The sequence below is a fragment of the Aulostomus chinensis genome, chromosome 20 (genome assembly GCF_037954235.1).
Source record: "Aulostomus chinensis isolate RoL2024-O1b breed Wild chromosome 20, RoL_Achi_v1.0, whole genome shotgun sequence".
NCBI classification, from domain to species: Eukaryota; Metazoa; Chordata; class Actinopteri; order Syngnathiformes; family Aulostomidae; genus Aulostomus; species Aulostomus chinensis.
Genome location: NC_141339.1, coordinates 9073204 through 9098439, shown reverse-complemented (window position 1 = coordinate 9098439; position 25236 = coordinate 9073204). Strand labels below are relative to the sequence as shown.

General features: G+C 39.7%; 3 protein-coding genes across 6 annotated transcripts; 2 read left to right on the top strand and 1 right to left on the bottom strand.

Annotated features, from left to right (window-relative positions):
* Window positions 1–2828: 2828 nt before the first annotated feature.
* Window positions 2829–7145, top strand: abracl (ABRA C-terminal like). The gene is made up of 3 exons (XM_086190268.1): window positions 2829–2927; window positions 3752–3817; window positions 5824–7145. The coding sequence occupies exons 2-3, from the start codon at window positions 3757–3759 to the stop codon at window positions 6000–6002; spliced, it is 240 nt and encodes a 79-aa protein (XP_086046394.1). The 5' UTR covers window positions 2829–2927; window positions 3752–3756; the 3' UTR covers window positions 6003–7145.
* A 4085-nt stretch (window positions 7146–11230) lies between these two features.
* Window positions 11231–20811, top strand: heca (HECA ribonucleoprotein granule regulator). Of its 2 annotated transcripts, XM_086189930.1 has the most exons (5): window positions 11231–11627; window positions 14024–15029; window positions 16947–17113; window positions 18798–18952; window positions 20227–20811. In XM_086189930.1, exons 1-5 carry the CDS (start codon window positions 11489–11491, stop codon window positions 20389–20391), a joined length of 1632 nt encoding a protein of 543 aa, XP_086046056.1. In that variant the 5' UTR covers window positions 11231–11488; the 3' UTR covers window positions 20392–20811. The 2 variants fall into 2 exon arrangements, with proteins under 2 accessions (XP_086046056.1, XP_086046058.1); XM_086189932.1 differs by lacking the exons at window positions 18798–18952; window positions 20227–20811 and adding an exon at window positions 17552–18779.
* Window positions 20765–25231, bottom strand: mtif3 (mitochondrial translational initiation factor 3). 3 transcript variants are annotated; one of them, XM_086189934.1, is made up of 4 exons: window positions 24904–25231; window positions 23618–24056; window positions 23384–23535; window positions 20765–22163 (listed from the first exon to the last, which is right to left on the bottom strand). In XM_086189934.1, exons 2-4 carry the CDS (start codon window positions 24051–24053, stop codon window positions 21912–21914), a joined length of 840 nt encoding a protein of 279 aa, XP_086046060.1. In that variant the 5' UTR covers window positions 24054–24056; window positions 24904–25231; the 3' UTR covers window positions 20765–21911. The 3 variants fall into 3 exon arrangements, with proteins under 3 accessions (XP_086046060.1, XP_086046061.1, XP_086046059.1); XM_086189935.1 differs by lacking the exon at window positions 24904–25231 and adding an exon at window positions 24626–24861; XM_086189933.1 differs by having other exon boundaries at window positions 20766–22163; window positions 24875–25147.
* Between the last annotated feature and the right edge of the window lie 5 nt (window positions 25232–25236).

Here is a 25236-nt window from a genome sequence, read left to right as displayed (position 1 = left end):
CCATCCCAGCAGCTTTCAGGCGTGAGGCAGGGTTCACCCTGGACTGGTTTCCATCGCTGGGCCAACACATATAGACAGACAACCATTTGCTCTCACAGCCACACCTAGGGTCAGTTTAGATTATTCAATTAGCCTAGTCTCCATTTGCATGTCATTGGAGTGTGGGAGGAAGCTGGAGTACCCGGAGAGAACCCACGCCGGCAAAGAGAGAATAATCTTGCTGTGAGACGACAGTGCTAACTACTGCACCACTGTGCACTGATGGACAATGTACAAATAGGAAAAAAAAACTAAACTAAATGTTCATACTTAAGAAGTTTCCTTGGCACTGAAAAACTTTGTGAAGGTTTGTTATGATCTTCTGAGCAGGGCTTTTTTGCCAACTTGTTGACCTCATATGATATAATTTTCTATAAATGTGACAGTTGGGGCTGCACAGTGGTGCAGTGGTTAGCACTGTGGCCTCACAGCAAGAAGGTTCCGGGTTCGAGTCCTGGCTCGGATGCGGGATCTTTCTGTGTAGAGTTTGCATGTTCTCCCCGTGCCTGCGTGGGTTCTCTCTGGGTAGTCCGGCTTCCTCCCACCGTACAAAGACATGCAATTTGGGGACTAGGCTGATTGGATTCTCTAAATTGACCGTAGGTATGAATGTGAGTGTGAATGGTTGTTTGTCTCTGTATGTTGGCCCTGCAATGGACTGGCCGATGTACCCCGCCTCTCGCCCGTAGATGCTGGGATAGGCTCCAGCCCCCCCGCGACCCTTACTAGTAAGGAATAAGCGGAAGACGATGGATGGATGGATGGATAACAGTTGGGTCAGATTTGCAATCAGTGACAGTGGGCACCAGCCTAAGCCCTCTGGTAATGATACAGATTCTCATCTGGGTCCTGCATTTCTACCTGCCTTATAAAGAAGCCTTGAGTCAAAAATTCACGTTACGTATATTACTGAATAAATATGTCTAATTAAATTGTGTTGTTGTCTTGATATACAGTAGTGTGATGTTTTATTAAAAAACAATTCATTTTAGGAATGCAAAATATGTTGCTGTCTGATGTAAGGTCAGAGAGATACTTTTAAATGTGTTTTGCTGAAAGAACAAAGTAAAAGAAAATCCCTCTTATAAATCAATGTATTTTCAGTCATTCCTGTCCTCTTAGTATTAATTTTTTTTAGTAAAAAAAAAAAGATGAATAGAATTCAAATTATTTCCAAAATAAATCCCCAAAAGAATAAAATAGCAAATTGTAAATTACATTTGTATAAACAGAGAACTTTAAGGGGAAAAATAAATCGTGTTGTGCAAAAAAAATCGAGCAACATCCGGTGTCGTCTCCGGTGATTTTAAAGCACTTAATATCTCGAGATGTTGCCAGACGACAGTCCGAGTCAGCGCGAGCTCACTTGGCCTGCTGGGACCCGGATGACTGATTTCAAAATAAAAGCTGCTGTGGAAAGATAAAGGAAAACTATATAGCCTACTGAATCTGTAACCCATTACTGTTACGTTTGTGTTATATTGTGTACAAACATTTTTGGATGTTTTTGATTATTTAGCATTGAATGTAATTAAATGCCAAAAGATTAAGGTTGTAGCTGAACATATACATCTATTTTTTTAATATGGATCTTTTAATTAAATAACACCTCAGATGTCCATTAGATGAGACAGGCACACAGGAGAAGGGTGCTGCATACTGCAGGTTACACAGTGTTCATGTGTCCTTTTTAGAAATCTGGATGTCTTTTATATTTAGAAGTTAGAGATGAAGATTTTAATAAAGGGATTTTTTAAAAATAGATTTCCAATAACTTGAAAGTTTACCAACTATATTTCTGAATCACCCAAAACATATTTTTCAATATGTGCATTGCAATTTCTTGCCACTTATCAATAACACATAATTATGAAAAAGCGTTGATGAAAGATTGCTTAGCAATTTGGTGAGGAAATTATGAACATGGCAGAAGGAGGACAAACAAGGACAAGGAAGCAAAACATGTTAATAAGTAGACATGGGAGAGGAGGGGAATGATGGAAAAATGGAGGGGCTGTTGTTTTACTATAGACTTTATAATCTCCCTGAATTAATCTGAATAAGTTGGAAAGAAGTCAGCATGTGTACAAACCCATTCAACTGACCATTGTTGAGTTTTCTTGGTCTATATTTACAGTTGTTGCACATGAGAATGCATGCAGACACAAAGTAATATGACATGTGCATTGTTTTCATAAATCTGCATAATAAATTATTAAAGTAGGCCTATTTTCCAATGCTTTCATACTATTGTTTGTGTTTCTCTGGCAGAGTTCTCCAGTCTTGGAGCACTTGAAGGATTGTGAGGGCAGACAACATGCACGAGACATCTTTTACCTCCAAAATCCCATATATGGCAGTGCCCTGAAAGCAGCGTTTAGTGTCACAATGAAGTCAGATGAGCTGGATGTTGCCTTCATCTCTATAGGAAATTTGGTTTAATCATAACAGACAATAAAGAAAAAAAAATCATTTCTAATTTTAGTTATTTTTTTCAAAGCATACTCTCAGAACAGCGATGGTAGCGAATGCCTAACATCTCGTTTGTTGGAAACATCTCCTGTAGAAATTTTTTTTTTCTGGGGGGGAGTACCAACTTCAGTGAGCTACTGCTGAGTTTGAAAAATCTTTTTTTTCGCCCAAAACTGGAAGGCTGTTGAATAAGGATCAGAATACAAATAAGAATGAGAATAATAATAAGAATTAACGTATCCCCAAACCACGTGTCATAACTCCTAGCATGTATTTGAAATAAATTTAATTTAAAATACTTAATAAGGGTAGTTTCCGTGAAGTCCTTGAACGCAACAACGTTATTTCGCCGGTGCCGAATCATCAGCAAGCCTTCCAACACCTCATTTCTGACAAGAAGAATTAGAAGCAGCCAGGTAAAATTGATTTACTTGATCTTTAAACCGTACCCGTCTTGACCATGTTACACTCGTTTTTATTTGTCTGAATAACTCCTCTTCAAGCGGATTATTTGTGTTAATGTTACCGAGTGAGCCTCCCGCCTGCTGCTCTGTGGATTATCCTGTTGTAAAGTCAGCGAAAACATCAACGATCAGTGAATTATTTACCCATCAATACGAATGACCCGATATAATATTAATCAATGCATTAGAACAAGGATTTGTACATTTCATTGACTAGCTGGGAGTGCTAATCACCCGTTTCCGCATTGAGGTAGTCCGCCCTATTCATGTACCAGCTTGTTACGTTACACATGCTTCATAGTTATTCGCACTGCCTCTGATTGTTTTTGATTAATACGTGAAACTGGCTTTTAAATGTAAACTGACAGAATTTGAAGTCTCACTTATGACCCCATGTTAATCACGTGTAGGACAAAATTTTGGACTGATTTATCATCTTTACGCTGCTGTTGCTGGTGAAAGGTGCACCACGGATAAAAAGTTTAATTTGCTTTCGTAGGTAGTGCTGCATGGTGGGTAAACATAACCCGAATTTACAGATTGATCTCGATTAAGGTGCTCCTATGTTTAAAAGTGAGTTTTACGCACTTACAAGCAACTTGGCTTTAAATGGCAAAAATTGGAATGAAGTTTGGCTCGGAGGATCTCCTCCACAGTGTTATGCTAGGACTTATTGCTAAAATCCTGAATAATTATGTCAGGTTTTGAAGATCATTCAACACATCTCAAGTTTAATTTCATTTAAATGTTGATTTCATTTTTTTTCTCTTTTCTAGCAACAATGGATGTCAGTCATGAAATAAATTTACTGGTGCAGGAGATTGAGAGACTTGGCAGTAAAAGTGAGTCCATGATCTTATTCTGTATTACAGCATTCATTATGTGATTAAATGGCTGTAGCAAAGTTCAAAAAAGTTCAAATAAGCCATACCCATGCAATCATGTGAGGGTGACCAGTATTTCTTGCTGACCACCCCTAGTGTTTGGAAACATAAACAACAGCTCACACTGCTCATGCTTAACTGACCATTGTCTGCAGCAATGTTGTTCCATATTTTCTTCAAGATTATTTATTAAGACTACATAGAAGTTAGACTCTATGATTTTTGAAGTAGGACAATGAAGCCATAAAACTGTATCTTTAAAATTGACTTCCTTACCTGTTTACATCAAGGGCCTTCACACTTTTCACTTCCAGTAGAATTGAAAAGCATGGCTTTTATGCCACTATCTTTGTTGCTAAAGTTGCATTCAAATCTGCTGCTATATGTTATTTAATAATTTACTACCAAACTAGATTACATTTTACCACAAGATGAATAAAATAAGAATGCATGTAAAATAAATTTTTTTAAAAAGTGGCTGTTTGCATGTCACTCTTCATTTAAAAAAATGATATACATCGCTGTTTCTGATCTAGTAGGGAGGAGGCTTGGGGTTTGATCATGCAACCAAAATTGGCCTTTTAACGTATGTAAATTGAACTGTTTAATACACTCAGGAACAATTTTCCCTGTGTTTTTTGTGTATTATGTTATCTCCATGGCCTAGTTTTATTAACATTTTTCTGATGTGATTACAAGATAAATTTGATCAAATGATTTACATTCTGCCATCATGCAGCATGCGCTTTGCAAGTCTTATCAAAGTATCAATAGAAAATTCTCATCATATTCACCCGTCCATCCATCCATCCATGTCCTACCACTTCTCCTGTCAAAGGTCGGGGGGGGGGGGGGGGGCTGGAGCCTTTCCCAGCAGCCTTCGGGCGAGGGGTGGGGTTCCCCATGGACAGGTTGCCTGTCAATTTAGAGTATCAATCAACCTCGTCCCCTCTTGATGTCTTTGGACTGTGGGAGGAAGCCGGAGTACCAGAGAGAACCCACACAGGAACAGGGAGAACATGGAGACTCCACACAGAAAGATCCCGTTCTCGAGCTGGGGCTCAAACCAGGAACCTTCTTGCTGTGAGGCAACAGTGCAAACCACTGCACCACCGTGCTGCCCTCTTAATATCCTCTTGGTTCAATTTTCTTTTTTTTTTGTGGATGGTTTCTTTGCAGCTGATGCCAACTAGCCAGTCCTTCATTTTATGCTAAATATGCTACTGCTTGTGCTACATTACAATGTGGACAGTGTCAGAAAACAGATTTATATCATATTATTTTGGATTATTTCTTTAAATCTACTAAAATATGTATCATATAATCAATTCACCTCACCCCTTCTTTTTCGGCTATGAGAGGATGGCAGGCTAGGTGCCATGACTGAGGTGTAGCTGTTAAAAATCGCAGAGCATTTAACAGCCACAATTCTCTCATAACTTGGTGGAGACCAAAAAACAGAACTGAAAGGAGATAAGATTTAATTATTGCTGAGTGGTTTTCTATTTTCTGCAGTGGTTAGCACAGTTGCCTCACAGCGAGAAGGTTCCGGGTTCGAGCCCCGGCTCGAGCACGGGATCTTTCTGTGTGGAGTCTGCATGTTCCCCTGGGTTCTCTCTGGGTACTACGGCTTCCTCCCACAGTCCCAAGACATGCAAGAGGGGACTCTATACCAGTGTGAATGGTGGTCTGTCTATATGTGTTGGCCCTGCAATGGACTGGACTGACTGGTCCAAGGTGAACCCCGCCTCTCGCCCGAAGGCAGCTGTGATAGGCTCCAGCCCTCCCCAACCCAGCGACCCGTAACAGGATAAGCGGTAGAAAATGGACGGATGGGTTTTGTGTTGAATTTTTTAGCTGTTTAATAAAGCGGTTTTACCCTAGCAGTCAAAAAAACGTGACATGGCAGTACTGTGTTCACAGCTTGTGTCCGCTGTCTCAGGTTTAAAATGTATTTATTGCAGATGATGAAGGTCAAACCTGCGTGAAGTTTGGGGTGCTATTTAATGATGACCGCTGTGCCAATATCTTTGAGGCGTTGGTGGGCACCCTGAGGGCAGCCAAAAGGAAGAAGGTGATCAGCTTCCAAGGCGAGTTGCTCCTCCAAGGCGTCCATGACCATGTTGATATCATCCTGCTCTAAGAATGATGCTGATGTTTGGAGCAGATGGCATCTAGTACCTTTGTGTCCAACAGAATCCTTTCAAACACTGAGCTTCTGCGGTCTACTGTCACTGAGCTATTGTTTTCATTTATTTTCCTTCACCTATAAGACCCTGTTTACTTATGGACCCAGTTGGAATCTTTACCTTTTGATTTCACTGTTCCCAACAAATATCATCAAAGATCACTCTTCGAAGATTTTCTGGGGCTAAACAAAAACTACATTCACACAGTCAGATGACAAGAAAATTCTCATTTTACCATTTTTCAGGCACTGCCATTTTATCAATTCAAGACTATAAATGCATAAGTAAGGAATAGAGTATTTTATAAGTACAACCCAATGCGCAATTAAGACCCTGTCACACCAGTAAATTACAACATTTCTCAACAAAATGGAATAATTCCAAGTATCAATCTGCTAGCTGGTAAATTTGCTCATTTTGTCTACATTGTGGTCACCTTTGGTACACTTTAACATGAAAATTTTTACAAGCTACCAATAAATAAAAATCAGTCTTGACAGGGCTGAAGTATTTTGGGATTGGAGTCCAAAATTGAGGACACTGTTGTGGTTTATTGTGTTTCACTGACAATTTTTATTGAACCTTCTCTGCCACAGTATAAATATCACCATTATAAAGGGATGGTTTTCAGACAGTTATGAGACAGAATTCAATGAAACTAAAACTTACTTTTGTTTAAACTGTGTAAAGTGAAATGGTTGTCCTGTCAGCAACTAAGCTAACAGTCTTGCTGAATGTTAGCAAGCTCTGTCAGCTCAGTCAGTTAGCAAGCTCTTTCCCCTTCTAAAGACACTTGTTATTATCTTTGTTGAAATTAATGGAATATTGTTCTTGTACAGCGATATGTGAAAGAGGTTCAGAGAGTTACTAACAAGAGCTACTATGGTTTACTAATTAGCCTTGCTAGTATTCTCTAATTTCTAGATCAACATATTTCCTGTTGAGGAAGTTCTGGTGTGACAAGGCCTTTCAGTGGTTGAAGGACAGAAGATCAGTCGGCGGTAAGATTTAGCAACTTGTAACCCATGTCAAAAACACAACTTGAGGAATTGTTCCTAAGGAGTGCTTGCTTAAAAAAAAAAGGCTCATTCTTAAAGTCACAGTCACAAAAAAAATCATTTGAATTTTAGCATCTTGTGTAATTTTCAAGTAACCGGCAATGTTTGTCACCATCAGTGTCATTTTCATTAATTACCAGTTCCATTTATTGTTTACATGAGACATTTTTACTACCTCTGGACTTTGTAATAAGACGTTATATAATAGCACATGAACAGACCAGTTGTTTTTGAAATCAATGGGTAATTCCTTCATAGAAACTACAAAGACAAGTGCATTTCAACAAGACTTTTGCACCTTTTTGTATTCATCGCAGTGTGCATAGTTTTTATTCCATCTTTTTATATGAAATCAATAATGAATTTTATTAAATGAAGAAATGCCAAACTTCTGTCTTTGTAATGGAGGAAGAAAGATTTGATAAGCATGTGGGAATTTTTTTTTGTGTGCAATCGTATGTAATTACAGGGTGATTGGTGCCAAATAAAAATGGATTTGTAACGTTTCTCAGGACCAAATCTTCTCAACCAAACTATGTTAAATAAATATCCTGTGGCTTAAATTAGTTGTTTAAGTTGCAATCTACTGTGTTTTTGTTTGGGTTCTTTTTTGTTGTTGTTGTCTGTATAGCAGGTCTGGTGATACTTGCAGATCAGACAAGCTTTGTATGGAGACAAAAGACTGAAAAAAATAATGAAAATCTTAAGTGACAGCAAATCACATACAAAAATTTATCCTGTTGTTTTTAAAAAAAATTGTGAAATAAAACATTATGTAATAGAAACTTTGGGGGGGAAAATGCTGAAATATTAATTACACGTGTATAATGATTTTTATATTTAATACATTCCCTCGACTCAAAGTTTTTGAATGTATTTTTTTTTGGGGGTCAAATGTCCAAAATAAGGTCTGCAGCTCACCTTAGCTTAACATGGTTTAATGTTTTGTTCTGCGGCATAAAATATGTTAATATGAATCAAAGCATGTATGTGTCTTCAAAATGGTGGTTGCTTAAAATGGATAAAGAGGACTGTAAATGTTGTTGACATGAAATATCAGGGTGAAAACAAAAGTGGCGTGAAGTTAGTTGGAGGTAATTTCTTGATAGCAGCTTTGTGATTGCACTTTCACCTCTAAAATAAAACAGTTGTGTCAGAAACTGTCAAGATTATCTTTCTGAACAAAACATGTAAAGCTCATCAACTTTTGATAGTCTCAGAGCTCATTTTCAGCTTTTGTTTTAGGGATCATGCTGAGTTGCTAGCTTCTGGATTGGCCAACAAAAAGACATCATCTAGCAACATTTTCAAAGTCTTCTTAAATATTCCAGGAGAGTTTGTCTTAAATATACATCACATCACATACATCAAGAGCATTACAACTTTTTGAATGAATGTGAAAGCCCAGTGCTCGCTTGTACGACATCATGATACAATCTCTCCTGATCGGTCCATCCATCCATTTTCTACCACTTGTCCAGTTAAGGGTTGCGCGGGGGGGGCTGGAGCCTTTCCCAGCTGCTTTCGGGCGAGAGGCGGGTTCACCCTGGACGGGTCACCAGTCCAGCACAGGGCCAGCACATATAGACAGACAACCATTCACACTCACAGTCACACCTACAGTCAGTTTAGAGTATCAATCAGCCTCGTCCCCTCATGATGTCTTTGGATTGTGGGAGGAGGCCAGAGTACCTGGAGAGAACCCATGCTCGAGCCAGGGTTCGAACCCGGAACCTTCTTGCTGTGAGGCGACAGTGCTAACCACTGCACCTCCGTGCCGCCTGATCTGTACATACTTTTTCCTGATCTGCAAGTTTTATCACATCCATTTCAAGGCTACTGCTGTGATATCTACCTAGGTGCATCTTATGGTGTCAAGTGTTTAAATTTAACTATGTTTAAGACAACTTTATTTCGCTTTGTGATTGTGCTGTACGGTATATATAGCACAGATGTGTCAGTTGTAGTGATCAAGTAAACATTTTTGTATTATTGTAATTATGAATGACACTGAGATAAACTATAACCCGGAAAAGCCATGTGAAATGTAATCATCACAGTAATGTTTCTATGGAGACGGCCACAAACAGTTTGGAACTGATGGAAGAAAAAATCGTGACAGTGTCATTTGCGCTTTTGTACTTGATATGTGTTGCTCTGGACTGAGAGTAAGAATATTATTATTTTTCAATGCAAATGCAAACGCAACATTCAGCAAGAGTTAATGTGAAAGCTGTGCTAATACCTCAAGCCATTTTCCATGTCATCTCATGTGACGCCTGCATGATGCGTGCATGTTTGTCACTACTGATTTTTGTATTGGCAATAATACATTCCTACTCTCCAAGGAATAAAATCTTTACAGCTGAATGACTGAACCAGTTTTATTGTGTCTTCTTTCAAGTTACTGATGAAAGAATAAATGTTGAAATTGGGTGCCTAACATTATTCCACCTTTAGATTGTGTTCATAGCTATAGGAAACAGACAATCTTGAAGTGCACTAAAAAGAAATTTGGGCATGCGTATTTTAATTCACCTTTTTTCCATGTGGGTTACTCTGATTTGTATTCTTTTCACAGCAATGCATTCATCATTGCACTGCATCACGGGGGATATTAGAATTTCTTTGAGCAAAAACCAACTAAAGCCAATGTGCTCTTTCATTGAGATTCATGTCAGCTCCAAACATGCCTCAAGTAAAACGCATCAAGTTAGTTTCTCTCATGTAGGAGATATCTCAGTCATAATAAATAAGGAAGCGTTGCCTCCCACATGCACGTGATAGTGATTACCTGCTCTCATCCACTCAATTCTCTTTTCTGATACTGATGCTGCATTCAGGAATGTGGGATTCTGGAATATCACCACTTTACACTTGATGACAGAACCCTTAACATTATTTAATGGAAAAGAGATTTAATATTATTTTTGCATTGTGTATCTCCATACTTCAAACTTCTGCAAGAAGTTATTTTCTTTTAAATGGGATAACACCTTTCAACATTTCTAGCATTTTTTTAATCACCAACCATTGCTGTCTTTAATTTTATGAACTCAAAGTAATGGAGGATTTACAATCCTACAAGAAAAGGAGAAAACAAAAAACAAACAAAAACACACGTAAAATGCAATTTGACACAACATACAGTTTTTCTTGAATAAATATACAAATGTAGTTTTGCTTAATTGCACACAAAATCTATATTCAACTACATTGTAAAGACAGAAAAGCACAACTACAACTACCTACAAGCTTTCAGTACACTTCAGATCTGACTACTTGCATGTCAATACATAATTTGTCTTCATGTATAGAATTATTACTTTATGTAACTCATCCTGTTTGTCCTTTACAATATTTATTAAAAGTCATATGTAGCCCACTGGGATTTTCAGAATAAAGAATACATTCTAGGGCAAGAAAAAAACAAACAAATTTTATTTTAATTGAGTAGGTTCCTGTTCCCTTTTTTCATCTTATATTTCTTCTATTTATAGGTGATCTGTCTTGGTAATGCAGGAGTTTAAAAAAAATGAAATATTTGTTGTACATTTACCAGACGGTAGCCATTTTTTTGCATGAAAGTGATTCAAAAACTGTGGGTTTCAATAAAAAAAATTGAGCTGCTGTAACCTCCAGAACTAAGATACATAAAAATATAAACACCAGCTTCTTTCCACTGTCATATTATCTACTAGTTATTCTTCCCTTATTAATAGGTGCAACGGACACTTTTATAATTAAAAATCTGTTTCACCTCAAAGCACAGTGAATAGATATTTGCCAAAGACAATGTTTAATTGCAAATTTGTACATCCAATTTCAAATATGAGCATATCCTATCTTTCCAAGCCAATGTCTAATTGCAAATTTTGAAATATCAACGTTTTCATTCTTACTCATTTCATTTCAGTTTCATATTTTTCAATCATTATGGTAGGTGTTCTATCCTATCTCCTTCGGATTCACTTCGCATTTGAGGGGGTAAATCGAGACATAAGCTTTGATTTTGACAAACAGATTGGAAACTGTAAAGTACACGCTTTCCCACAGTCATGGAATGCAGCTGAAATCGTTGACAGCCAATGCCGGGGGTCCTGTGACGTCAGGGGGTGGAAGAAAACAGCGGAGCAGGAATGAAAACAAGAGACGGACACGCCTTCGCTCTTAAAGGTTATAGCAGCTTTATAAGTGCTAGTGTCAGAGGTGCACAAAAGCGGGCCTGTCCTGTCGTCCACGCGGAGGCCAATAACAACAACACGGTGAACCAACGCGACCGCAGCACTGCCGTGCAAATGGAGTCCACGGACATGTCAGGCAGCGTTGACAGCAGCCGTGCATAGAGGTCGAAGATAACACTTGACACCCAGTCCTATAAAATGCCCAACCAGAAGAACAACAAGGGAAAGAAAAGCAAACGCACCAACAGTAGCGGGGATGAGCAGGAAAATGGAGCCTGTGCGGCCGCAACAGGAGGCGCGGCCGCGGCGGCTGCACCCCGGAGCGAGCGCTCAAGTGGTGAGTGAGGAAACGGACACAGATGGAGAAGTTTGATGATGCTGTCTTCTTCCTGCGTGCGACTGTAGTGACATACTTGCACTGCGACGTTGCAAATATTTCTGTTCCTGCTCCACTTGGGTCTCATCTGCAGAGCCCGCCATGCAAAACTTCGACTCCGAATGTTACCGATGTTATGTTTGGTTGATTGTCTATAAATGTAGGCTACACTGCTCGATCACGACTTAAGGCCCTCTGTTGAACGAGTAGATTTTCATATTCTTTTTTTTTTTTTTAATAAATTTGCGAGTAGCAGCTACTCATCTGCTCCGAGATCGCAACTCGAGTAATTGGGTACTCTGATTTTTGAGGGTTACTTTTTGGTTAAAGAGGATTGTAGAAAGCGGTCGCAATTTTACGCAGTTTAATGCACGCCGAAAGACAGAGCTGCTGTTTCTGTTCATAGTATGTTATTAAGTAATGAAGTAACAGGTGTAGTTAGAACATCAAGAGCGAAAAATCTTCAAAATGTTAGTTTTACGGACGGGATTTGGCTCACCCTCGTTGCCCCCCCCCCCCCCCCCCCCGAAAGAAAAAAATGGCCTAAAAAAATAAAAGGCCTGTCGTGAAATGAAGCACCGGCAAGTTTGGATGTCACAGTGCGGTTTTCCTTGAATGTCAATACATCCACATTGTTGACCGACGTTATTTTTGGTTTGAAGGCTACAAAGGTGTTCTTCTGACTCGCACCTTGCCCACGCAGTTTGCGGTCGCGGCCTTCCTCAAGGGTAGTTCACCGCTTGTCGGCGCCTCCAAGTTCAACTTCATTTCATAGAAACTTACAATAGCCAGACAATATCACCGATTCTTGGCCCAATGGTAACTAAAAGGACTTATCTTCCCCCTTATCTGTTGCTAATGTAGTATTATTTTGCATTCAGGCATCTGGGAATCGGTAAAGTTCCCATTGGGAAACATCCCACTTCCAAGTTGTCCATGAACGCAATATTAAACATCGTTATTATGACGTAGAAACGTTTTAACTACAGTGCTGCATGAGGTTAACGCAAGTATACACCTATTTAACTATAGCATTCATTTAGGCAAGGAGTGGTGCCAGGGGTCCTCAGGGATTTTGTAGAGGGGCCCTCAGCAAAATCAGGAATATTATGGGTTCTCCTATTTTTAAAGGCTCCTGAACGCACCAGCTTTAACACACATGAAATCTGATGCGGTATTCACTGATCTAACATTTGTGTGTTTGATTTTAATATATACATTGTTTTTATTCTTTACATTCTATACTTTATTTCTAGTTCTTTGCTATTTTATTTTATTTATTTTTGCTTAATTGTCTTGCTTGTTTCACATTTTAAACCTTTATTTAATTTCCACTTTGTTTTCGGGTATTTTCTTGCTGATATGTGAGGCCTTTTTGCCAAGTTTTTGAAAGAAACCCAGGTAATATGATCAGTAAATTAGCAAAAATGTGATTAATTACCAAATGCAAAAAAACCCACGCATTTTTCCATGCATTTTCTTTAAAAAAACAAACAGACATTTGTTTACAAAAAAGGATGAACAAAATTAGGTTTGTAAATATGTATTAAATTTTTTTATAGACGAGTGATGCTTGCTCAGATTTTTGTTTAAATACCAGTTAATGTTGTCTGAACATAAAGAAAGTATATCTAGATATAAGGGTCTCTAGTTACACATAACCGAGTTACAATTACAATGAGTACATATGTTCATATTTACTAAAGAAAACAGTAAAATTCATTATTTTTGTCAATATACATTATCTTATTAATTCAGCTCATCAGCTTCAATTAAAAACTCATTCATGGTGAACTTAATGACAGCTAAAAGCCGACTATTTTTTTCCCACCTAGGTTAAAAAGACAAAAAGACAAAAACACACCAGTGCACTGGAAAAGGAAGGAGGAAACACACTGCCCCCCCCCCCCACACACACACACACACACACAGAAGTGAACTCCTTGTAGAGACAACATGCCCACATTTGCTTGATTCACATCCAGACTTGACAGTTGGCAGAGCTTGAATAGAGCTGCTCCAGGCTCGGATGACCTACTTCATTTCATAAATCAGTGTTGATAAGGCAGCGAGGGCATGGAAGAAATCTTACATTACCCTTAAAAATCCTTCACATTTACATCCCATGTTGTGTAATTGAGATGTGATGTTGATGGTTACTGAATTTGGATGTAAAGACTGTGTTTATGGTAGCGTTGTACCTCATAATCATTATTGTCTGTTTTAATGAGTCTTCCAACAACACAGGCTTTTTGAAAAATTTCTTCTAGTTTGAGAATTTATTATAATTAAAAACAATCCTCATAATGTATTTTGATGAGAACAAACCATCTCTCCTTATGTCTTGACTCATCCAGAGGTCCAGTGTGCAACCCCTCTCGGCTGCAGCCTGGGCCGGGCCATCGACCTGGAGAAGGACGATTACCAGCGGGTGCTCTGTAACAATGAACTCTGCCCTTATGGCAACTGGATGCACCTGCAGTGTTTCTACGAGTGGGAGAGCTCCATCCTGGTGCAGTTCAACTGTATCGGGCGTGCGCGCTCCTGGAACGAGAAGCAGTGCCGACAGAACATGTGGACCAAGAAAGGTTACGACCTTGCTTTCAGGTTCTGCTCCTGCCGCTGTGGCCAGGGTCACCTGAAGAAAGATACAGACTGGTATCAGGTGAAACGAATGCAGGACGAGCGGAAGAAGAAGCCATCGGAGAGGAGTTCAGGGAGGACAGGGGCCAGTGGAGGGGCTTCAGGGTCCGGGGACGGGTTGTTTGAGGAGCCCAAGAAAAGCAAGCCACTGGGGGGAGGGGGGAAATTAGCTCACAGAGCCTCAAGTCAGGAGCTACCTCGAAGACAATCAGTAGATCGACAAAATTCTGTAGAGAGAGGTGCAGCAGCTGGAGGAGGAGCCTTTTCTCTGGGGCCCCCTCAGAAGTCTCCATGTGACTCTCCAGGACAGTCCCCTCCAACTGGTTTCTCCTTCTCCCCTACTGCTGTCCTAGGGTCAGGAGGCGGAGGAGCTGGTTTCCGGAGTTCCCGTCAGCTAGGGGAGTTCCTGAAATCGGCAGTCCACATGGACACACAGAGAAAACACCTTCTCGTTGGGGGAGCCCTTAGCCGCAGCGCTGGTGGTGGCCCTCACCTCGACCCTGGTTCTGTCCTCCCCCTGCCATTGTCCTTCACCCTCCCACTTCATCACCGGCTCACCTCAGGCAGCACAGGTGATGGTTCTCATCCTCAACCAGTGCAGTTCCTGAGGAGGCTGGACCTCTCGGAGCTCCTTACTCACATCCCTCGCCATAAACTAAACACCTACCATGTCCGCATGGAGGACGATGCCCAGGCGGGCCAGGGAGAAGAGCTGCGCAGGTACTACCTCCTTTACAACCAGATTTATTGAACAGGTCGTTGATGAAATGGTTCTGTGGTGTAACTGATGTGTTATACAAATAGATATTTTGGGTAACTGTTTTTTTTTTTGCATTTAATACTTTTTTTTTAAACACAAGTTAAGTAGCTTTCTATCTATGACTTGGCTTGTTTTTTTATGCTAACCATCAAATTGATTACATTGAAAAAACTTCTCATGGAGTTAACTTTACATCTTTTTTCTGTAATCAAGCAATAGTTTTAGATTAACTACGTTGTTTTGAGAACAAAACTACTGACACTGCTCACTGTGAAGGCTCTGGATTGCAATTTTCTGCTTCGTCTTCTTTGGATTTGGCAGACTAGATGCTACACAAGTGAACTATTTTTTTAAATAATGGTGGTTACAAAGTTTTATTTGGTTTTCTTGGTCACCAAAAAAAAAAAAAAATTCTTGGTCAGTGCTGGTAGCACTTCATAGCAGCTACTGGCTCCTGGAAATGCCATGTTGGAAAAGAGGTACAGAGTGCTATAGGGATGACACTTTTTTTTTTTAATTTATATACCGCAAATGCAACAGTAATACATAGTTACATCACTTACAGAGAAAAAAAAACCTGCCGTATTAGATTTGCAGATATACACCAATATTAGAAACATACATCTCTGTGCATGCATGACAACAATGTGTGTATGTATGTGTGTGTGTGTGTGTGTGTGTGTGTGTGTGTGTGTGTGTACAAGAGCAGGGACCCTTAGACGGTTCAGCACATAGTAGCAGGGTGTAAGATGTAGGCAAGGAGAGCAGACATAGAATGCCATAATCAAGTGGCTTGCATAGTGTACAGGAACATCTGCATTGAGTATTGTCTGGAAGTCCCAAGGTCAGAATGGAAGACACCACCCAAGGTGATGCAGAATGACCAAGCCTAGATCCAGCAGGACTTCTAGATCCACAATGAAAAAGTGGTGATGGCTAACCTACTGGATATAATCTTGATGGAAAAACACCAGAAGAAGTTATTGGTGATAGATTTAGTGATCCCAAGCGATAGTAACATCAAGAAGAAGGAACATGAGAAGCTGGATTGATATCAATGGCTGGAAGAGGAGCCAGAGAAGATCTGGGCTATAAAGGCATCAGTGGAGCCAGCAGTCATTGGAGCACTGGGCGCTGTGAACCCCAAACTTGGAGAGTGGCTCCTGTAGGTTTCAGGTACAACATCTGATGTCTCTGTCCAGAAGAGCACAGTCCAAGAAACAGCTAAGACACTGCACAAACCCACAAACTCCCAATCCTCTCCACCCCCAGGATATCAAGGACAGGCAGGATATTTTTTAAATATGTAAAACAGAGCTATTGCAGAAATTAAAAATGTAAGTCAGATATTAAGGTATAATTTAATCATAGCTCATTATCCCAAGTTGTTGTTATTCATGCATTTACATTTTTCTGTTTACTTGACCTTTGAAAAAGAACTTTTCCTGAAAATAGTCATGTTAAGTGATATATTAAAGGAACCCCAAACCAGCTTTTCTGAGGAATTGAAAATATAAACTGAAATGTGACAACATTTTTTTAGTCCTTAGCTGAAGTTGCCGTCACCGTGAGTTTCTCGGCCAAAAGCTGTTGAGTTTTTTACTTGGTATTTCAGACTGTTACATCAAATAATCTCTGTTGTGAATATCCTCTACAACCCCTGCAATCTTCTTTAGTAACTTGTTAGCAACCACCCTTTTTAAGAGATATAAGAGGTACTGAAATGAGGAGTTAAGAAACGAGGAGGCGGCAGGTGTGAGGCAGACGGGATGTCGTCTTTCTTTAGATTTAGTAGGATCCAACACAGCAAATGTCACATAAAAGATCAGAAGCATTCACTATAGAACCTGATAGTTTTCCATGTTGTCACCCTTTAGGTTCATCCTGTCAGCCCTCAGTGCAAGCCAGAGGAACGTGGTCAACTGTGCGCTGTGCAACCGAGCGCTGCCTGTGTTTGAACAGTTCCCTTTGGTGGACGGTACGCTGTTTCTCAGCCCGTCACGCCACGATGAGATTGAGTATGACGTTCCCTGCCACCTGCAAGGTCAGTTTAGTTGTCTGCATTACCTACATTACATTTATTACATAAATCATTTTACATCGTAAGTGGTGACAGGGTTCAATAGTACAAATGCTGTATACAAAAAAGGACTCACAAGCATTAAAAAATGTATTTATCTAGTGTTGTCATTTTCACGTTTGTGAGTCTTGCCAAGTGCGTAAAATCAAATGCAGAGTCACAATTACAAGATATCGACAAAATTCCATTTTTCAGTGTTCATATTGTCACATTTTCTTGTGATTGAGCAGTTTTAAGACATAGAGATAAGAAAGTAAACTCCATGAAATAATGCATAAAACCGTTAAAGGGTTAACATTGTGATTATCCAAACATGACTGCCATCATGTTATTTGTTTTTATTCTACATTTATTCCATCTATCTGTCCATCCATTTTCTACCGCTTCTCCTGTTAAGGGCAGCATGGGGCTAGACTAGAGCCTATCCCAGCAGCCTTCGGACAAGAGGCGGGGTTCACCCTTGATGGGTCACCAGTCCATTGCAGGGCCAACACATATAGACAGACAACCATTCACACTCACAGCCACACCTACGGTCAATTTAGAGGTGGCAATTAACCTGATTTACAGGTCTTTGGAATGTGGGAGGAAGCCGGCATACCTGGAGAGAACCCACGCAGGCACAGGGAGAACATGCAGACTCCGCACAGTGCTAACCACTCTACATTTACTTATTGTCAAAAATCTGTGTATATTACACATATTACACACTAGCATTTATACAAGCAAATAAAACCCTTAAATTGTCTGAATTCTAGTCACTTATATATTTGTTCATGTAATTTTTTTTGTGGGATGTGAATATATATCATGTTAATCCAGAAAAAGTAAAAGTAAATAGTTGTCCAGCACAAAGCCAGGAATGATACTAATCAGATATTTATTTTTACATGTTCATTTATGATAAATAAATAAATAAATAAATGAATCTTCAGTATATTGCTCCATTTCTTATTCTTTTGCCACCAAAATCCACTACTGGTCCATCTGCTCATATAACCATCCATACTATGTATGGAAAAGCTTCTGTACACAATCCAACATGGATGTGAATCAGCAAGGCGGCTGCAGGAAGCCTCTTTGATGTTCCGGCCTACCTGCTTTGATATGTATGATCATTGAAATTCGTCACTGGAAAAGGATTATTAATTCAGCTTGTCATGCTTTTGTATCAGGCTGAATCTAAATTTTGGGGAGAAATGGTTGAATGGTTTAGTTTGTGAACTTTTGCTTATTCTTTGGTAGTATTGAGTTTGATTTTCTGAATCTGAATTTTATTTTTGGAGGTAACAGAGACTTCTTTTACAACATATCAGTGGAGATCATGACTCCATTGTGACCAATTTCATTAGTGGCTCTGATTGCATTCATGTACACAGTGATTTAGACAGTAAGCTGCTTTGTAATCCCTCTATAACCTTTTGTGTGCCAGGAAATTAAATTACATCAGCAGTGAAATGCAGCATCATGCAAATCAGCTATATATAGGCAAACAGGCTGCTTTACTCCATAACATACTCTCATTTGATCTGTCACACATTGCAGAAGGATGGCAACAAATCACAACTACAATCTGGAGTTTGTTTCAAAAATGCTGCCTTGTCTTAAACTTATGTAGCTACTAATTCTGTTTCTTCCTGTCTGATAGGCAGGTTAATGCACCTTTACGCCATCTGTGTGGACTGTCTAGAAGGCGTTCACAAGATCGTATGCATCAAGTGTAAGTCACGCTGGGACGGGAGCTGGCACCAGTTGGGCACCATGTACACCTACGACATTCTGGCTGCTTCACCGTGTTGCCAGGTATATATACTGATAATTGTGGTGACCAGCGACTTCAGCATGTATTTTTTTTTATGTTGAATTAAGCATGAATTTCATTTTGAGTTCCAGGGAATCTTACCTACCCTGATGTCCAGTATGATTAACTATCTGTGCATTAAAATTGACGCACTTGGAACAAAAATTTGAGAACTACAGCTCCAAAGAGTATCCACACAGGATATGTTACTGAGTCCAAAACAGCAGTGACATCTAGATTGGTGGACTGTGAAAGGACATTTGCAATAATTATTACATCCATCCATCCATCCATCGCTTTTCTACTGCTTATCCTGTTAAGGGTTGCAGGGGGGCTGGAGTCTATCCCAACAGCTTTCGGGCGTGAGGCAGGGTTCACCCTGGACAGGTCACCAGTCCATCGCAGGGCCAACACCTAAAGACAGACAACCATTCACACTCACATTCACACCTACGGTCAATGTAGAGTATCAATCAGCCTCGTCTCCATTTGCATGTCTTTGGACTGTGGAAGGAAGCTGGAGTACCGAGAGAGAACTCATGCAGGTACAGGAGGAACATAGAAACTCCACACAGAAAGATCCCGTGCCCGAGCCAGGGCTCGAAACCTGGAACCTTCTTGCTGTGAGGCGACAGTGCTAACAAGTGCACCACTGTGCCGCCCACACTAGAGACCCTTTAAGCTGAGAATATCTTAACCCAGTTGAAGATTAACATATTTTTAATCATCTGTGTGGTTGACAGGGTGAGCAATATGGTTGTCTGTAGAGCCATTCATACATACATCATGTTCTTGTGAACACAATGTTTCAGGATCACATTTAAGGGAATTTCTTAAAATTTAGAATTGGTCATGGTCACATCACCGCATATTTATGGCTATATCCCAAGAGTGAACATAGCAATAATGACAATCTTTCACAGAATTGTCTGATGATAAACTGATGATGTTTTATATTCCAAAGGTCAAAGGTTGGGCTATAATTCAAACTCACACCAAAGTCTTCACTCGATTAAGAGGACATTCAAAGGGCACTCACCTCTGCAAGAGCATATTTGTTGACACAGGTGTTTGTAGACTAAAAAGCCATGTTAAAAAAATGCACTTTTTCTGTACACATTTGCCCAAAAATTTAAAAGGCTCTTCCATGGGCCATGCTACACGCCTCTACCAGGTTTGGTAAAATTTGGCCTTGATGTCCTTGCTTGATATAAACTGCAGCTGATTAGTGGAAGTTGCACAACCTGACCTGTGTCCCTCTCCTCTCTGTCTCCAGGCTCGTCTAAACTGTAAACACTGCGGGAAGCCCGTGGTGGATGTCCGGGTAGGGATGCAGTATTTCTCAGAGTACAGCAACGTCCAGCAGTGCCCTCACTGCGGCAACCTGGACTATCACTTTGTTAAACCCTTTTCCTCCTACAAAGTACTAGAGGCTTATTGACAAATGTTGTTCATAAATGCTAGTTCAGCTGCTTTTGTTCTCTTTTTTTTTTTAATACAATATAGGAAAAGATTTTATTTTTTTTGGAGGGGGGGGCTTTTTGGTGATATTAAATTAATAAGTTCTCTGGTTTCTTTTTTTATGTATAGAGAAAAGTATGACTGTAGTTCTAAAAACAGCCAACAACAGTATCTCTGCTGTTAAAAGGTAGAATGATGTTGATAAAATGTGGAAATGACACTTTGGTCAAGAAAACACATTTATCTTTGACAAGTGAATGTATCTGTATGCCAAAATTGTTTTTATTTTCTACCAAAAACATTCAGATGAATCTTCAATAAAGCAGAGAAAGGTACACTCTAGTGGTGATGTATTTCTTCACATCTTATACATTGTCTCACTCAGGGTAAAAATTTGTCAACTTCATCTCATCATTCCAAATGAAACCAGTGCCAAATTGTTAGCAGACATGTTCTGCAATAACAAGAGGTTTTTTTTTGTAAAACAAAGTGAGAGTGCTGTCAAGATGGTGACCAGACCCTACCTTGAGCCTCAGTCAGAGGTTGCCTTGTTTCCCTTTTTGAAGGACCAATACATAAATACTCAACTTCAATGATCAGCAACATTTAATGAGGGTATAGATTATCTTTGGAAGAATCGTGTTTGCCTCTCCAGCGGAGGTTCTTGGAGACACAACGCTAACAGGTATTCAATTAAGAATGTGTTTCATGATGGCAAAATTTTGTCCCAAAGACCTTATCACTGCGGCAAGTATGTATAAGTAAGTGGGTGTTCATGTCTGTCCTCTAAGTGGCCGGATGTCAAATTTTCCAACTTACTATTTCGAACCTCTGATCAAAATGCATTCTAGTGGAAGCAACTGCAGCAAACTGATGTCTCTGTATCAAGTGTAGTGGTGTTAGCACTGCTAGTTACACACATGCTCAAAAAGTATCAATAATAAAGACAAATAGAAATGGCAATACCAAGTTGCAGCACATCTGACAACACAAAGTAAATATTTTATGAGAAAACCCAATTCTGCTTAACATCCCACCACCACATTTGAGGTGATGTCAGATAGGCAAACTGACTTGGTATGCTGCCCAAATTTATGATTCAGAGTTCAGATTTTAAGGACTTTTTGGTCACAATTTGCTGCACGTACCATCAAATGCAGGGTAAAGTGAGGGCCGCGTTTAAGTGAAAGTGTCAATATGGTAGATGTCATCACAGCTGGAGTGATCCCATGGCTAGATTGTCTCTAGTTTAGCTTAACTGTTAACTAGAATGTCATTAATGCGATATGCATTTCCAATGTATTGCTCCATTCACACCAGTGAAGTTTCCCTCAAAGAAGTTGTTTCCAGATGTTTAGTCCCTCTAGGTGGGTGCATCTTGAATATGCATGGCCCTATAAACATGCCATAGTCTATTACTTTCACACTGAGTACAACCTAATTTAAGATTTAACACAAAACTAAATATTGTTTTCAAAGAGGTGTTTTATTTCCATCAGTTCACTGCTCCATAGACTTTTCTTGGGTGTGTGTGTTATCAGCTTGGTCGGCTTTGTCCTGGGCAGCCTGTGAACTGGAGCTGTCGACCTTTGCTTGTGAAGCCCGTGAAGAATTCTTTTTTTTTGAATGTTGCGTGGGTGGAGGTTGTCTGACGACGCACACGGCTGCTCGACCATCTTGTACTATTTTTGGCCTCGAAACGTAGTCCACCATCACCTTCATATCTTGTATGATCTGCTCCAGGTTTGACTCCTGTGAAAATAAGACAGGCAATTCTTAATGATTAGCTATGCAAGAAGATTTTGGGGGGGGGGGGGGGGTCTTTGACTCTCCATTTGCCATTATGGCCAAATCAAATTTGCAGCCTGTGAATGGCATAAAGAGAGGGTGAGGCTTTATTCCCCATCATTGTGGCACACAACAGTCTTTTACATATACTTCAGTTATCAGCAACAATAAACTTTACCTACAGAAGTTTAACAAACAACAGAGGAAAGAGCAAATTCTGAAAAAAACAAAAAACTATTATAAAAGACTATAACACATTTTTTAAAATATATTTTATTTACATTGTGATGTCTTGAGAGGTCAGAATATCTATTCCTGAGGCCAAGAATGAGTGGGGGTTAGAAATAAAGAGACATAAGGCTGTCTTTCAACTTAGATCTACTGTATTCTCGACAAATGTCACAGGGCAACTTGTCTCTTGCTGAAAAAAATGAACGTCTCAGACAAGCTGCGAATGCAAGGTTATTTCCATTTTAAATTAGTGAAACGCTCATTTTTTTTAAGTGTCTTTCTCAATGTCTCTTTCAGTCTCATTCACACTGAGTGCTTTCTCTCCTTCAGTCACCCAGCAGGGACATCATCCAATGCAGTACAGCTGGGCACTATCTGCCCTGATTAGGCTGCTCCACTGAGTAGCAGGGTTTGTAGTTCTTTACTTGGAGACCATAATAGATTGTAGTCCTTGATGCAGTCATGAGAGGGGACATTACTCCCTTCAATGACATAACCTCTCATGAAATCACAACATGAAGAGGGGCATTCAAGTATTTTCAACCTGGGCCCTGAGTTTATTTTTGGGGGGTAAAAACAAGACCAAAATTGTTACTATCAGTGTTGAGACCTTTTTTTTTCCTGCACCAGTGTTGAAAGGGAATGTGATTACTGTGACAACCATCTGAGTAATCTTATGTAAGAAACGGTCAACTGGAAACAGATAAAATAAACATTTTAAAGGTGTATTTTTTAGGAAAAGAGGATATGTAAATTAATCAACCCTTACGTATCCTTACCTGTTAGCAAAAGGACAGTTTTCTGCATGGAGTCACCTACTGTATCCTCTTTGATGTTTTTTTTTTTTTTACATCTCTTTGCTATAAAAATTAATTTTAAAAGTTACTAAAAAATTACTGTGAGCTTAAAAAAAAAAGCTCACAGGTCAGTACTTAAATCTTAGTGGTACTCACCAGGTTGTCTGCAGATTGCGTACGGAGTAACTGCAAAATAATCTTGACATGGCACTTCTTCTCCAGCCAGCTCTCCATTTGTTTCATTTTGGTGGTGAGGTCATGAGGGCTTATGTTCAATGACAACTTGAGTTGCTTCAACTGTATAGGGGCTGTGGAGAGAAGACATGACGCAACATCATGATTCACACATTGTGTCTGGAAGTTACTGCTTCCTGCTCAAGTTCAAGATACCTGCTTTTTTTTTCTGTTCCTCAATCTTCATCTGGTATTCACGAAACTGTTTGCCACTCATCAAGTGATAAACAGGAGGATCATTGCGTCCAGGGAGCAGCACCAACCTGAGATCTTTCTCATTCATGATTTTGGTCACACTGTCACGGTCCATTATACCCAGGTTCTCTTTTGTCTCACTTATCACTTGTATCCGGGAGTGTGGTATCTGATGCCCACGGGAGATTGCGTCATGCGGCTTAGGATCCTGCTCTTTTTTCTGTGGTGGAGTCTCCACTGTTGTGGAGAATGGACTCCATCTCCAAGGGGCATCAATGATGTTGGATCTTTCATTGTGTATAAAGAATCTTGCTGCTGGTGTCCGCTGGCCAGGGTTCCCACGATGTATAGTTCTCGCTGTGTGGCAAAGCACCCATCTCATACAGCATGCACACATATCCTACATAAAAGAAAGGTGGTAGAGGAGAGTTCAACTTGAAGATAAGTTGGTTAAATGTATTTCTGTCTCAAATTGTTATATTTGATAAGACAATAATATTGATAAGGTCAGTAAACTTGATCTGTGCAGCCTGACTGACCTCTCATTTAGAAAAGATGAAGACAAAATACTGTACGAAGGTTATGAGTAACCAATCCTACACCAGCATCCATATAGATATCGACCAATTACAGTTTGCTTTATCTGTTACTGGATTCATTATAAAAAGCGAGAATAAAACATTTTTTCCCAGAAAGTGGAATTCACTTCTTTCTTCGAGATACAGACTTGGATAGTCGTCGTGCCACGAATCTGCGGATGAAGCCTCCAGGTGTATGGAGGCTATTCGACACGGTACGCTTAAGGTAAAAGCATTTAATGCTTGGTTCATCTGTAATGTCGTGGCGAACTAATCAAAAACAAAATAAGAGTTTAAAATTTCTTCCGGTCGATACAATTTACCTCACTATCTGAGTAAACATAAGGGTAAACATAAAATCCTCAGATTTGAAAAATTGTAAGGATCTTACCGAGAGTCCCCTTTACAGTACATCAGATGATGTCATATTTTAGAGGCTATTACATTAAATGTTGAACGAATGCAGTAACGGCTGCACATTCGTAGTGGCCGAAAAACGTGTATCCATTTACAATGAGCAGCATACCACAAAAGTACTACAAATATCAATGTTGGCAACAAATGTTCATAAAATGGACCAATTGCAATTCTAGCAATGTTAAACTACCCAAATAACCTCTACAGGCATGTATTTACTTACTATCCATAAAAGTCGAGTATTCATGATACCTCAAGGGTGACTGTTCCGCCTTCTTCCGCGATGAACTACTTCTTTGTCACAATAAATGCGACCATACCGAAAGGCTGCCCTCTTCAGGACAAACCAGAACCTCCCTTAAGTGTCTTCTTCTTCTTCTTCTTCTTCTTCTTCCTTTTCTTCTTTTTCTTCTTTGTTTTTTACGGCGGTTGGCAACCAACGAGATGGAGCATTACCGTCCTCTTCTGTCCCACCGCGGAACACCATCTTTCACTACTTCTAACCCCTACAACTAAATCCTACCTCTAAATCCTAAACATAATCCCTATACCTAAATCCTATCAAACAGTCCTGTCTCCCTCAAA